This window comes from Pelodiscus sinensis, chromosome 3, assembly GCF_049634645.1.
Source record: "Pelodiscus sinensis isolate JC-2024 chromosome 3, ASM4963464v1, whole genome shotgun sequence".
Classification (NCBI taxonomy): Eukaryota; Metazoa; Chordata; order Testudines; family Trionychidae; genus Pelodiscus; species Pelodiscus sinensis.
In genome coordinates this window covers 130,911,435-130,924,564 of record NC_134713.1, presented here as the reverse complement: position 1 = coordinate 130,924,564, position 13,130 = coordinate 130,911,435, and the positions used below count along the sequence as shown (strand labels likewise).

At 43.7% G+C, this 13,130-nt stretch overlaps 2 protein-coding genes across 2 annotated transcripts; both read right to left on the bottom strand.

The window, feature by feature from the left end:
- Positions 1 to 1,126: 1,126 nt before the first annotated feature.
- Positions 1,127 to 2,056, bottom strand: LOC142827705 (taste receptor type 2 member 7-like). Its single transcript, XM_075923186.1, has one exon. The coding sequence runs from the start codon at positions 2,054 to 2,056 to the stop codon at positions 1,127 to 1,129; it is 930 nt and encodes a 309-aa protein (XP_075779301.1).
- Positions 2,057 to 10,446: 8,390 nt separating this feature from the next.
- On the bottom strand, positions 10,447 to 11,388 carry LOC142827704 (taste receptor type 2 member 7-like). The gene has a single exon (XM_075923185.1). It carries the CDS (start codon positions 11,386 to 11,388, stop codon positions 10,447 to 10,449), a length of 942 nt encoding a protein of 313 aa, XP_075779300.1.
- Positions 11,389 to 13,130: the final 1,742 nt, after the last annotated feature.

Here is a 13,130-nt window from a genome sequence, read left to right as displayed (position 1 = left end):
GGAAACCTGGGGAGGGCTAGCCTCCCACTAGTTCGATTTAAGGGTCTACACAGCCCTTAATTCGAACCAACTAGTTCGAACTAGGCTTAATCCTCGTAAAATGAGGTTTTGCTAGTTCGAATTAAATTCGAACTAGCGGAGCGCTAGTGTAGCGCCTATGAAAGTTAGTTCAAACTAACTCTGTAGTGTAGACATACGCCTAGACAGTCAGCTAACTGACTAGTTAATCAGCTCGCTACTTCACAAATAAATAGCTGGAAAGAAAAGCTCATTACAAGGAAATACAAAAACTGAGAACAAAATAGAAATGACTCTTTCCCCATTTAAAGAAAAGCTGATGAAACACACTAGTAGAGATAGTTCACTAGAACAGTTTGGCTAAAATCCAAACAACATTCAAAATGAAAAATTAAAACAGAAGTTACTATTCTCTCCCACTTTTCCATTGTTATAATTAAGAGGGAGCGATGGGAAAGTACACGCATGCACACAAGCCCCCTCACTCCTGGCTGGTGAGGGGAAGAGTAGAGAAGTAATTCACAAAACCTGTGTAAATGCTTCAGAGGGGTAGCCGAGTTAGTCTGCAACTGGAAAAACTTAAAAAACAACAAATAGTCTTACAGCACTGTAAAGACTAAAAAACCATGTAGATGATATCTGTGTGGTTGCCCCTCACTCCCTGATAGTCAGGGGAATGTGAGGAAAAGCAAACAGCACCCTGGCATACATGGCTGCTGTGCCCACTGGTCTCTCAAAATGGCGCCCTTATTCCTTACTCTCTTCCACCCCTAATCTTCTCTGATTCTATGGAGATTCCAGTCCATGCTGCTCATTTTAGGGCCTCTGAATGACTAGACATTTGTACCAGGTCCAGGGCTCCTCAGTCTCAGGGAATCTAGCTCACAGTCAAGAGTAGTTTGCTCTTGTCTGAGATATCAATTCATAAACATTTAAGAAAAAAGAATCATGCCATCCTAATTATAACATACTCCTCTACCACTATGCTCAAGAAGCAAAGCTCTGAAAGGAAATCATCTAATTTTAGGGCATGCGGAAGTGGGAAAAATTATTTGATCAGTAAAGAGGAATAAAGGGATGATTTTGAGGAGTTTCATCATAAGCAGCTTTATGAAACCTCATCTCTCAGCCTGCACCTGGCACAGTGTAAAGCCCTCACTGCTACCTTCTTCAGTTTGGAATTACCCAGAACTAGGATAACAAAGTGCACAGAGGCATAAGCCACCATTATCACAAGACACCACATCGAGTTGGAGAGGCTTTCGGCAAAGAATCCTATGAATAATATTACCTGTGCAACAAAATAAGAAATGTGGAAGATAATGAAAGAGAATTGTCCTTGAATTGCTCTGACATGAACCTGGGTAACAGTGTCCCTATAGCTGCCCGTGTTTTTTTCCTTCCTTTTAGTGTGTCTCCACTGAGACGTGATTAACAGTGCAGAGGAGACAATAAATATAATGAAGGGAAAGGAATGGCTAAGCATGTACAAAATGAAAAGTCCAGAAGAAATGTTAGTGTAGAATGTCCACTCCCCTGTGGTTTTTCCTGAGAGATTAATCACTGAATTGTTTACGTACTTCCTATCTATGGAATAGACTGAAGCGAGACTGGTGAAAAAGGAAACCAGATAGGTTCCCATGAGTAGCTGTGGTATTAGCCCTAGTAGTCTCCACTTCAGGCAGAGGAACACGGTTTGGCTGAAGTTGGCAATCTTTGCACAGTAGAAGACACTCAACAAGGAGGCAAACCAGAGACTGAGAGTACTTGTAAAACACCAGAGAAAATCCAGGGTTCTCAGCAAATCAAGATGTGTATTATCCTCTGAAGATATTTGATAGATGGTAGTATTAATGATTATCATGCACTGAAAGAACAATCTGGAGATACCCAAGCTAGTCAGGATCATGTCACAACAGGTCAGATTTCTGCTTCTGATCCACTCTAGGCAATTCACAACAACCATCAGTCCGTTTGCTATCACCCCTACAATGAGCTCCATTCCTAAAATGATCAAAGAAATAATGAAAGAAAACATGTTTCTCTGCGTAGTCACCAATGTTGCCCAGCTTCTGAAGCTCCAAGAGAAATTGTCCCAATGCCTCACGGAAGTGCCGGCTTCTGGTGCTTATGTGCTCTGCAGTGCTCTGCCTTTGTATCACAGCCGAAAGTGAGAGGGGAGAGGTTTTCAGCTACTGAACACAGAAGACTCAGCTGTGTGAGCTGGGATGCAATGCAAATCTGAGACACATTCTATTACATTTGCGGTGATGTATTCCTTTCTGGTGCCTTTTATTTGTATATCCCCTTCCTCACTGCTGTGCACTTACTGTCTTCACGGACATCTTTCTATTCATCTGCTTTCCTGATTTTTATCAGTATCAGTTTAATTGTTGCTTCTTTATACTCAGCAGGGACTGCTGCTGTTCATTCTAGTCAGGCCAATGCTGGATACTACTCCTAGGTTGCTTCCATTGCACAACACCGCCACAAGATTTCCAAAAGCCTGTGCTCAAAAGCATCAGATTTTTATACATAGTTTGCTCCCTGCTGGTCGCATGCTCCAAAGCTAGGTTTCAGGTTTAAGAGTTAAATTTTGACTTGATCTGCCTGGAAAGTGCAGGTACACTTTTTTCTGAATGCCAATCCACAAGTGTCCTAACTCTCCCAGTTAGTCCAGACAAGAACTCTTAATGCATCACCTGGCTCTGTCTCTTAGCAGAACTCCCTCCACAGGGCAAGAAAACCTTCTCATAATTCCAGGAAGTATGTGACTAGTCCACAAGCCATGTTAGTCTCTCTTCTAAAAGCAGGATCTGTCAGCAGGAAGGTTCCTCCATCACAACAGAGACCTAGCTGTAATGAAATGGATGCAAATCTGTGCAAGGTTGCATTGCAGATTATCCATACGAAACAAATCTTTGCTAGCACTATCAGTACATAACAATTTATATGCAAAATACAAACAGTGAGTAAAGTGTTCTTTTTTTGTTGGGAGTATTAGAATCAGTTTGTGGGTAGAGGTGGAGGGGTTTGCAGGCACTGGCTGCAGGTCCAATGGCTAAGATCTTGAAAAAAATGGATGCCTGAAATCAGGTTTCTGGTCTGTATTTAGACACCTAAAAGGAAATTGATACATTTTCATACTGTAGAATATTACACAGTCCTCCTCAAAGCCAATCTGCAACTGTCAAAATTGTGTTACTTGTGTTACAAAGTTAAGCAGTGAAAAGTTAGGAAATGACCATTCAAAATCTTACCTCTCTCCCATTGTGTGTATGCATTATGAGACAGTCTTTTAATTATATGATTGCACATTATTTTTTCCACAGAATGAAGAATACTCAGGGAATGAAAGCAGTTATCATAATGTATGTCCCCATTTTTTTTTTGTAATGTACCCCATCCAAACCCTGCACTCAGTTTTATTTAACCAAGAGAGGAAGGAGCATCTTCACGGGCAGGCTTGCAAACCTAGTGAGGAGGGCTTTAAACTAGGTTCGTTGGGTGACAGTGACCAAAACCCTGAGGGGAGTGGGAAAGTCGGATACCGGGAAGAAATGCAAAGAGGAACGAGGAAGAAAGGAGGACCCCTGATTCGAACGGAGAAGATAGAGCGATCAACTGGTTATCTGAGGTATTTGTACACTTATGTGAGAAGTCCGGGCAACAAACAGAAAGACCTGGAGGCCCTGGCCCAGTCCAAGACATATGATTTAATTGGGATAACAGAGAGTTGGTGGGACAACTTGCCTGACTGGAGCACTGTCATGGAAGGGTATAGACTGTTCAGGAAGAACAGGAAGGGGAGAAAAGGAGGAGGAGTTGCACTATATATAAGTGAGCACTATGATTGCTCAGAACTCCAGTATATAGAGGGAGAAGAACTTGTTGAGAGTTTATGGGTTAAGTTTAGAGTTGCAAACAACAGCAGTGATATTGTGGTTGGTGTCTGCTACAGGCCACAGAATCAGGTGGATGAGGTAGATGAGGCTTTCTTAGGACAACTGAAAGAAGCTTCCGGATTGCAGGCCCTGGTTCTCGTGGGGGACTTTAATCACCCTGGCATCTGTTGGGAGACCAATATAGGAATCCAGGAAGTTTTTGGAGAATGTTGGGGATAACTTCTTGGTACAAGTGCTGAAGGATCCAACCAGGGGCTATGTGCATACTTTGACCTTCTGCTCACAAACAGGGAGGAACTAACAGGGGAAGTAGAGGTGGGTGACAACCTCGGAAGCAGTGATCATGAGATGGTAGATTTCAGGATCCTGACCATAGGAAGAAAAGAGAGTAGTAAAATACACACCTTGGACTTCAGAAAAGCAGATTTTGACTCCCTCAGAGACCTGATGGGCAGAATCCCCTAGGATGCTAACATGAAGGGGAAAGGAGTCCAGAACAGTTGGCAGTAGTTTAAAGAAGCCTTATTGAAGGCACAGAAAGAAACCATCCCTTTGTGTAGCAAGAGAGGCAAACACGGTAGGAGACCGGATTGGCTTACAGGGGAACTCCTTGGTGAACTGAAGAACAAAAAGGAAGCTTAAAAAAGTCAAAACTTGGACAAATGATCAGGGAGGGGTATAAATGTATAGCTCGAGAATGCCGGGCGGTTATCAGGAAGGCGCAAGTGCAATTGGAATTGCGATTGGCAAAGGATGTGAAGGATAACAAGAAAGGTTTCTACAGGCATGTTAACAAGAAGAAGGTTATCAGAGAGGGTGTGGGGCACCTACTGGATGAAGGAGGTAACCTAGACACAGATGATGTGGGGAAAGCTGAAGTACTCAATGCTTTCTTTGCCTCTGTATTCACAGACAAGGTCGGCTCCCGGACTAATGACACAAGATGAGTTGAAGATGGACAGCACTTGGTGGATAAAGAACAGGTTAGGAACTATTTAGAAAACTAAACATACACAAATTCATGGGTCTGCACTTAATGCATCCGAGGGTACTGAGGGAGTTGGCAAATGTCATTGAGGAGCCTTTGACCATATCTTTAAAAAGTCATGAGATGGGGAGAGATCCCGGATTATTGGAAAAAGGCAAATGTAGTGACCATCTTCAAAAAAGGGAAGAAGGAAGGTCCAGGGAACTATAGGCTGATCATTCTTACCTCGGTTCCTGGAAAAATCATGGGAGGGATCCTTAAGGAATCCATTTTGAGGCATTTGTAAGAGAGGAAAGTGATCAGGAGTACTCAGCATGATTCACAAAGGGCAAGTCGTGCCTGACCAATCTGATTAGCTTCTGTGATGAGCTAACTGGCTCTGTGGACAAGGGAAAGTCAGTGGATGTGATATACCTTGACTTTAGCAAGGCTTTTGATACAGTCTCCCACAATATTCTTGCCAGCAAGTTAAGGGAATGTGGCTGAACTTGATGACCTTTTGAGGTCTCTTCCAGCTCTATGGTTCTATGTTTCTATTATCCTGCAGGTCATTCCTTGTATAATATCGGACTGCTGCACAAACATTAATGAATCAATTGTCACAGCTCTTTTGCAAGATAAGAACATATTGTTATTCTCCTTTTAGCGGAGAAACTGAACCAGAGATTAATTCTCTTGCCACAGAATTTTGTGAAAGCAAAGAGACTCAATTCTGGCATCTTAGCTACAATGTGTGAAGAAATGAGGTCATCATTTACTACTAAAAATATTAAACCAAGTGTATGAACTGCACTGTGTGTGTGAAGATTTTCTATCTCAGAAGAACCACCTGTGGCAGCATACTTCCGAGATTTACAATCGGTCGCCAAACTTCCATATTTGGCAGATAAATCTGATCACTTCAATCAGTTCATTGTCTCCATGCAGAGAGGTATGTTGAGTCTCTTTGTATTGGCTGACAAAATCATGTCCTTTAAAAAAAGTTCTCAGTCTGGAAAGTGAGAGTTGGGCATGACGGTTATGACATGTTCGGCATTTCTGGCAATTCAAGACAATACAGAAATCAGTCTGCCTCTCCTATGTGAAATAATTGCATCCCCTCTAAAATCAACTGTCCAAAAGTTCAAGGAACATTCCCTATTAGAATCTAATCCATGGAAATGAAATCAGTGGGTTTGGTGTGATTCATTTGCCTCTCTAGAATCTGAAGCCTCCCTATTACCATCATTAAAAGGATAAGTTGCTCGAACTGTCAAGTGATGTGGCTCTGAAGTTACAATTTCATGAAGTAATTCTACCTTTTTTCTGGCTCAAATTTACAAGTGAATACTCAAAACTCAGTGAACTTGCCATCAAAACTCCCTCCCTCCTTGTATTCCACATACTTCTGCAAAATTGGAAGAAATGACCGTAATGAAAATACTACAAGCAACTGAGCACTGGAAAGACACTCTAAGTTTACAGCTACACTGGCAGCTTCTTGCGCAAAAACTTGTCTGCTGTCTACACTGCACGCACGTTCTTGCACAAGTAAATTTACAGTACAGCATTGGAAAAGAGGGCTTCTTCCAGAATAGTTATTCCTTTCCCCACAAAGAATAAATCCTCTTGCTCTTCTACAAGAGGGCAGCGTAGAAAGGCAACATGAATTTCTTGCGCAGGAAGCCCCTACGGTTAAAAAGGCCATCAGAGCTTTCTTCCTCAAGAGAGCATCTACACTGCCATGGATGCTCTTGCGCAAAAGCTTATGTCAGTGTAGACACGCTCTTGTGGAAGTCTTTTTGCACAAGAATTCTTTCACAAAACAGTTCTTGTGCAAGATGCTGTCAGTGTAGATGTAGCCCAAGTGTTCTTGTAAAACATTTATCCCCAGATAGAATGATGTGTCTACAAGACAGGCACAAATGAAGTATATCATTGAAGACAGAATTATTGGCACCTTCAATTTGAAATAATGGTTAAAAATCAGGTTAACATTTTTGTATCACATCACCAGTTGGACTGGACTTCATTTTAACAAAATGAACTTTCATTCCACCTCTCTATGTCACTTCCTACTGGGCTTCCTGAAGCTGCAGTCCATATTGCGCAGAGTCTCTGGGTTTCTTGGTCATTGTAACTCTCTGGAACCCTGACTCCAGCTGATCAGCTCTTAGCAACAGATCTCTGGTCTGAGTCTCAGAATCTCTGGCCCTTGCCAGAAAGAGCTGTAATGGTTCCTGAGCTGGAGCCTCTACAAAATGTTCCTCCGTTTTGGTGGTCAAGACAAACTGTGCTGGACTGCTCTCCTTTATACTCGCACGGCATTTGGAGCATGGCCAGCACGATGCGAGGAATGAGATTGTCTCTGCCCATAGTGTGGGATTAACCCAATCTTGTCCATTGTGGGGTGTGCACATTCTCCTTTTAGGTTTTAAGAACAAAAGGAAACTGCAAGAGTGTCAGTTAGAAAATGTAAGTGTACAATGGTCAGAAATTTAAATATGATTGTTCTGGAAAACATAACTCCGTCTCTTTCCTTAAATACTGGAGAAAGGATGGAGGCCGCAGCGGCAGAGCACTGGGCAAAGGGGAGAGGGGAGGGAGGAGGCAGGCAGGATGCCAGAGTCAAGTTATGATGTCACTGTGTCATCCCACAGGAAAAATGTCATCTCACAGGCAGTCTCCGGGTTACGTACAAAATAGGGACTATAGGTTTGTTCTTAAGTTGAATATGTATATAAGTCGAAACTGGCGTCCAGATTCAGCCGCTGCTGAAACTGACCAGCGGCTGACTACAGGAAGCCCGAGGCAGAGTTGCTCTGGAATCAGCCTCTGATCAGTTTCAACAGGCTGAATCTGGACGCCAGTTCCGACTGACATACAGATTCAACTTAAGAACCCCAGGTGTCCACAAGTCAGCTGCTGCTGAAACTGATCAGCGGCTGATTCCAGGAAGCCCGGGGCAGAGCAACTCTGCCTCAGGCTTCCGGTAGTCAGCGCTGGTCAGTTTCAGCAGTGGCTGACTTGGGGACGCCTGGGGCAGAGCATCTGGGGTGCTGCTCGGTTGCTCCAGTAGCGCCGCTCCTCGGTGCTACTGGACCAATCCACCAGCACCCCAGCTGCTCTGCCCCAGGCTTCCTGATTCAGCCACTGCTGAAACTGACCAGCAGTGGCTGAATCAGGACACCTGGGGCAGAGCAGCTGGGGGGCTGCCGGGTTAGTCAAGTAGCGCCCAGAGCAGCGCTGCGGGACCAACCGGCAGCGCCCCAGCTGCTCTACCACAGGCATCCGGAGAAAAGCCTGGACTGCTGGGGGGGCGTACTAGCTGTGCCCCCCACAGCAGACCAGGGAGACGCGGGCGGGGGACCGAGACGCACCGCGGTCCCGCCACCCAGGTCCTCTGTGGCTTTGTTCCGCGTCTCCCTGGCGGAGCAAAGCCACGGAGGACCTGGGCGGCGGGACCATGGTGCGTCTCGGTCCCCCGCCCGTGTCTCCCTGGTCTGCTGGGGGGGGGCACAGCTAGTACGCCCCCCTCCCAGCAGTCGAAGCAGACCAGGAAGATGGGCAGCAAACCCCGTTTGTAACTGAGGATCCAACGTAAGTCGGATCCGCGTAACTCGGAGACTGCCTGTATATATATGTAAGAGACTGATTCAGCACGGCACTATACGCTTCCAAAGCATTCTGTCTGTGACAGAGGCAGTAAGGGGAGGGAGGGAGGAAATTTATTTGTTCAACCATCTGGGACAGAAGGAATGTTGTTCCCGTCAGGGCGGTCTTCAACAGGTGGGTAAATGGGAGTAGGGGTAGTCAAAAAGCACAGAAAAATGTTGGAAGGACAGGTCTGGCAAGTGACAAAAGGCACTAGGGCGCAAGCTATGGTATCCAAAGAGGCTGATGGCAACCACAACAGGCAATGCTACAGATTTCCATCCGTACAAGGGGGCCCAAAGCACTCAGCAGCAGAGAAATGGCTGTCCAGGGAGAACCTTTAAGCACGTGACACAGGGGAGCTCCAGCCCCCGCCCTTGGAAGGTACTGCTGCACTTTACCCTGTCCAAAGTTGTTCCAGGGGGAGGTATTTGTGCAAGAGCACCCCGCCAGTGTGAACACTGTCTTATGCAAAAGTGCATTGCTTTTGCGATGTGCTTTGACCAGTGTGGATGCACTTTTATGCCAAACAGTTCTTGCTCAAGAAGCCTGCAGTGTGGACGTAGCCCAAGGGTTGCACAGGGTCAACCTCTCTATATTCAAGTCCAAAAATGAACTGAAATAAAAAAGTCATTTAATAAAATTTACTTCATAATCTATTTACTTTATAATCTAAATCAAATTTACTTTAAAATCCAAATGATAACAATATAAAATAGCCTTTTTATAAGCCACAGACATTATCTTCACAATTAAAATAAACATAAATAAGAGAAAACCAGTAGATTTGAACAGTTCAGCCCACACAAAACACAGAAAGATGAAATTGGGAGATCTCAAAATCTTGGGTTTAGTTCTCCTAAGTCTCAGTTAGTGGTTTTGATCACCAAATCAGCACCATTTTCTGAGTCAGAAACATTTTTCCTTCACTTGCCTGTAGAAATCCTCAGGTGGAATCCACGCAGATGCTTCCTCTGCTGTGCATCACTGCTAGACAGTCAGCTAACTGACTGGTTAATCAGCTCGCTACTTCACAAATAAATAGCAGGAAAGAAAAGCTCATTACAAGGAAATACAAAGACTGAGAACAAAATAGAACTGACTCTTTCCCCATTTAAAGAAAAGCTGATGAAACACACTAGTAGCGAAAGTTCACTAGAACAGTTTGGCTAAAATCTAAACAACATTCAAAATGAAAAATTAAAACAGAAGTTATTATTCTCTCCCACTTTTCCATTGTTATAATTAAGAGGGAGCGATGGGAAAGTACACGCATGCACACAAGCCCCCTCACTCTTGGCTGGTGATGGGAAGGGTAGAGAAGTAATTCACAAAACCTGTGTAATTGCGTCAGAGGGGTAGCCGTGTTAGTCTGCAACTGGAAAAACATAAAAAGCAACAAATAGTCTTACAGCACTGTAAAGACTAAAAAACCATGTAGATGATATCTGTGTGGTTGCCCCTCACTCCCTGACAGTCAAGGAAATGGGAGGAAAAGCAAACAGCACCCTGGCATACATGGCTGCTGTCCCCACTGGTCTCTCAAAATGGCGCCTGTGCTCCTGAGGTCTCTTCCACCCCTAATCTTCTCTGACTCTATGGAGATTCCAGTCCATACTGCTCATTTTAGGACCTCTGAATGACTTGATATTTGTACCGATCTCAGGAAATCTAGCTCACAGTCAAGAGCAGGTTGCTCTTGTCTGCGATATTAATTCGCAAACATTTAAGAAAAAAGAATCATGCCATCCTAATTATAACATACTCCTCTACCATTATGCTCAAGAAGCAAAGCTCTGAATGGAAATCATCTAATTTTAGGGCATGCGGAAGTGGGAAAAATTATTTGATCAAGAAAGAGGAATAAGGGGATAATTTTGAGGAGTTTCATCATAAGCAGCTTTATGAAACCTCATTTCTCAGCCTGCACCTGGCACAATGTAAAGCCCTCAGTGCTACCTTCTTCAGTTTGGAATTACCCAGAACTAGAATAACAGAGTGCCCAGAGGTATAAGCCACCATTATCACAAGACACCACATCGAGTTGGAGAGGCTTTTGGCGAAGAATCCTGTGAATAATATTACCTGTGCAACAAAATAAGAAATGTGGAAGATAATGAAAGAGAATTGTCCTTGAATTGCTCTGACATGAACCTGGGTAACAGTGTCCCTGCAGCTGCCTGTGGTTTTTCCCATCCTTTTGGTGTGTCTCCACAGAGACGTGATTAACAGTGCAGAGGAGACAATAAATATAATGAAGGGAAATGAATGGTTAAGCATGTACAAAATGAAAAGTCCAGAAGAAAAGTTAGTGTAGAATGTCCACTCCCCTGTGGTTTTTCCTGAGAGATTAATCACTGAATTGTTTATGTACTTCCTATCTATGGAATAGACTGCAGAGAGACTGGTGACAAAGGAAACCAGAAAGGTTCCCATGAGTAGTTGTGGTATTAGTCCTAGTAGTCTCCCCTTCACACAGAGGAAGACGGTTTGGCTGAAGTTGGCAATCTTTGCACAGTAGAAAACACTCAACAAGGAGGCAAACCAGAGACTGAGAGTACTTGTAAAACTCCAGAGAAAATCCAGGGTTCTCATCAAATCAAGATGTACATTATCCTCTGAAGATATTTGATAGATGGTAGTATTAATGATTATCATGCACTGTAAGAAAAATCTGGAGATACCCAAGCTAGTCAGTATCATGTCACAACAGGTCAGATTTCTGCTTCTGATCCACTCTAGGCAATTCACAACAACCATCAGTCCATTTGCTATCATCCCTACAATGAGCTCCATTCCTAAAATGATCAAAGAAGTAATGAAAGAAAACATGTTTCTCTGCATAGTCACGAAAGTTGCCCAGCTTCTGAAGCTCTAAGATAAATTGTCCCAATGCCTCACGGAAGTGCCGGCTTCTGGTGCTTATGTGCTCTGCAGTGCTCTGCCTTTGTATCACAGCCGAAGGTGAGAGGGGAGAGGTTTTCAGCTACTGAACACAGAGGACTCAGCTGTGTGAGCTGGGATGCAATGCAAATTTCAGACAGATTCTATTACATTTGCAATGATGCATTCCTTTCTGGTGCCTTTTATTTGTATATCCCCTTCCTCACTGCTGTGCACTTACTGTCTTCACGGACATTTTTCTATCCATCTGCTTTCCTGATTTTTATCACTATCGGTTTAATTGTTGCTGCTTTATACTCAACAGGGACTGCTGCTGTTCATTCTAGTCTGGACAATGCTGGATATTACTCCTAGTTTGCTCCCATTGCACAACACAGCCACAAGATTTCCAAAAGCTTGTGTTCAAAAGCATCAGTTTTTTATACATAGTTTGTTCCCTGCTGTTCGCATGTTCCAAATCTAGCTTTCAGGTTTTAGAGTTAAATTTTGACTTGATCTGCCTGGAAAGTGCAGGTACACTTTCTCTGAATGCCAATCCACAAGTGTCCTAACTCTCCCAGTTAGTCCAGACAAGAACTCTTAATGTATTGTTACCCACCAGCTCTGTGATTCTTGGGGAACCAGAACATGGTCACCTGTCAGCCTTGTGCTCTTGGGGAGCCAGGGAGTGACATTCATGGAAAACCATCCCCCTCCCTCAGGCCTCTGCTAGAATCAAAGACAAAGCATTGAAAAGGCCAGGGAAGACATACCTAAACTGCTTCAGACAAAGGTGATAAAATTAAGGAAACACCCCAGCCTGATTTGCATTAAAGATGGAACATCTCATTAGCATACAGAATGGAAAGCAGCTCTTCCAAGGCAAGAACCGCAGTGAACTATGGGACACCGAAAGCAGAGAAGCACTGCCTGATGGGAAATCCCTGCTCCAGATGCTAATGAACCTAGGCCTGCTCATACCCAAATTAGTCATTATCAGACCAATTCTAGTAACGATCCTATTGACATCTAAAATACTGAAACTGCCAAGTTGCATTGTGAGCTCGTTCAAGGAACATCCCCCATAACCAGGGGTGATCAATCTCTATTGTCTCTCCTCTTTCTCTTTGAACTATCTCTATAAAACTCCTCTCCTTGCCCCAAGAAAAACTGTTCTGATACCTGGACTTAAACTGCATCAGTTCCATTGAGACTTCTTCATCTACTGTCTGATCGTGCTGGGGGCTCTGTTCTGCTTGTCTCCTGCCCTCTGGACCCCCCAGCTACCATCATCATCTGGGAACCCCAATCAGTGCAAGCTCCATGGAGTGGTGAGGTCTCTCTCTCTCTCTCTCTCGCTCTCTCATCAACTATATCTCTAAGCATAGCCTCTTGACCGTGCCCTATGTAAACTGTTATATGGTTACCTAACATTTGTAATCAGTTTCAATTTAGATTTAATATTGTAATTGTTAGATTTAATATTTTAACTTTTTGATATCTATTTACTACTCAGAAATAAATCCCTTTCATTGTTAAGCTGGTTGCTTCTCTCTCTTTCTTTCTCTTTTGCTCACTCTTCCTTAAGGGGTGTTGTTTTGGCTTCCCCATTCGCGCTGCAACAACACTTCTTGTACCCAAGCGAAAGATCCTTGTAGTGCCCAAAATTCTGTGGGGTTTGCTCATCATGTGGTTTACCAGTG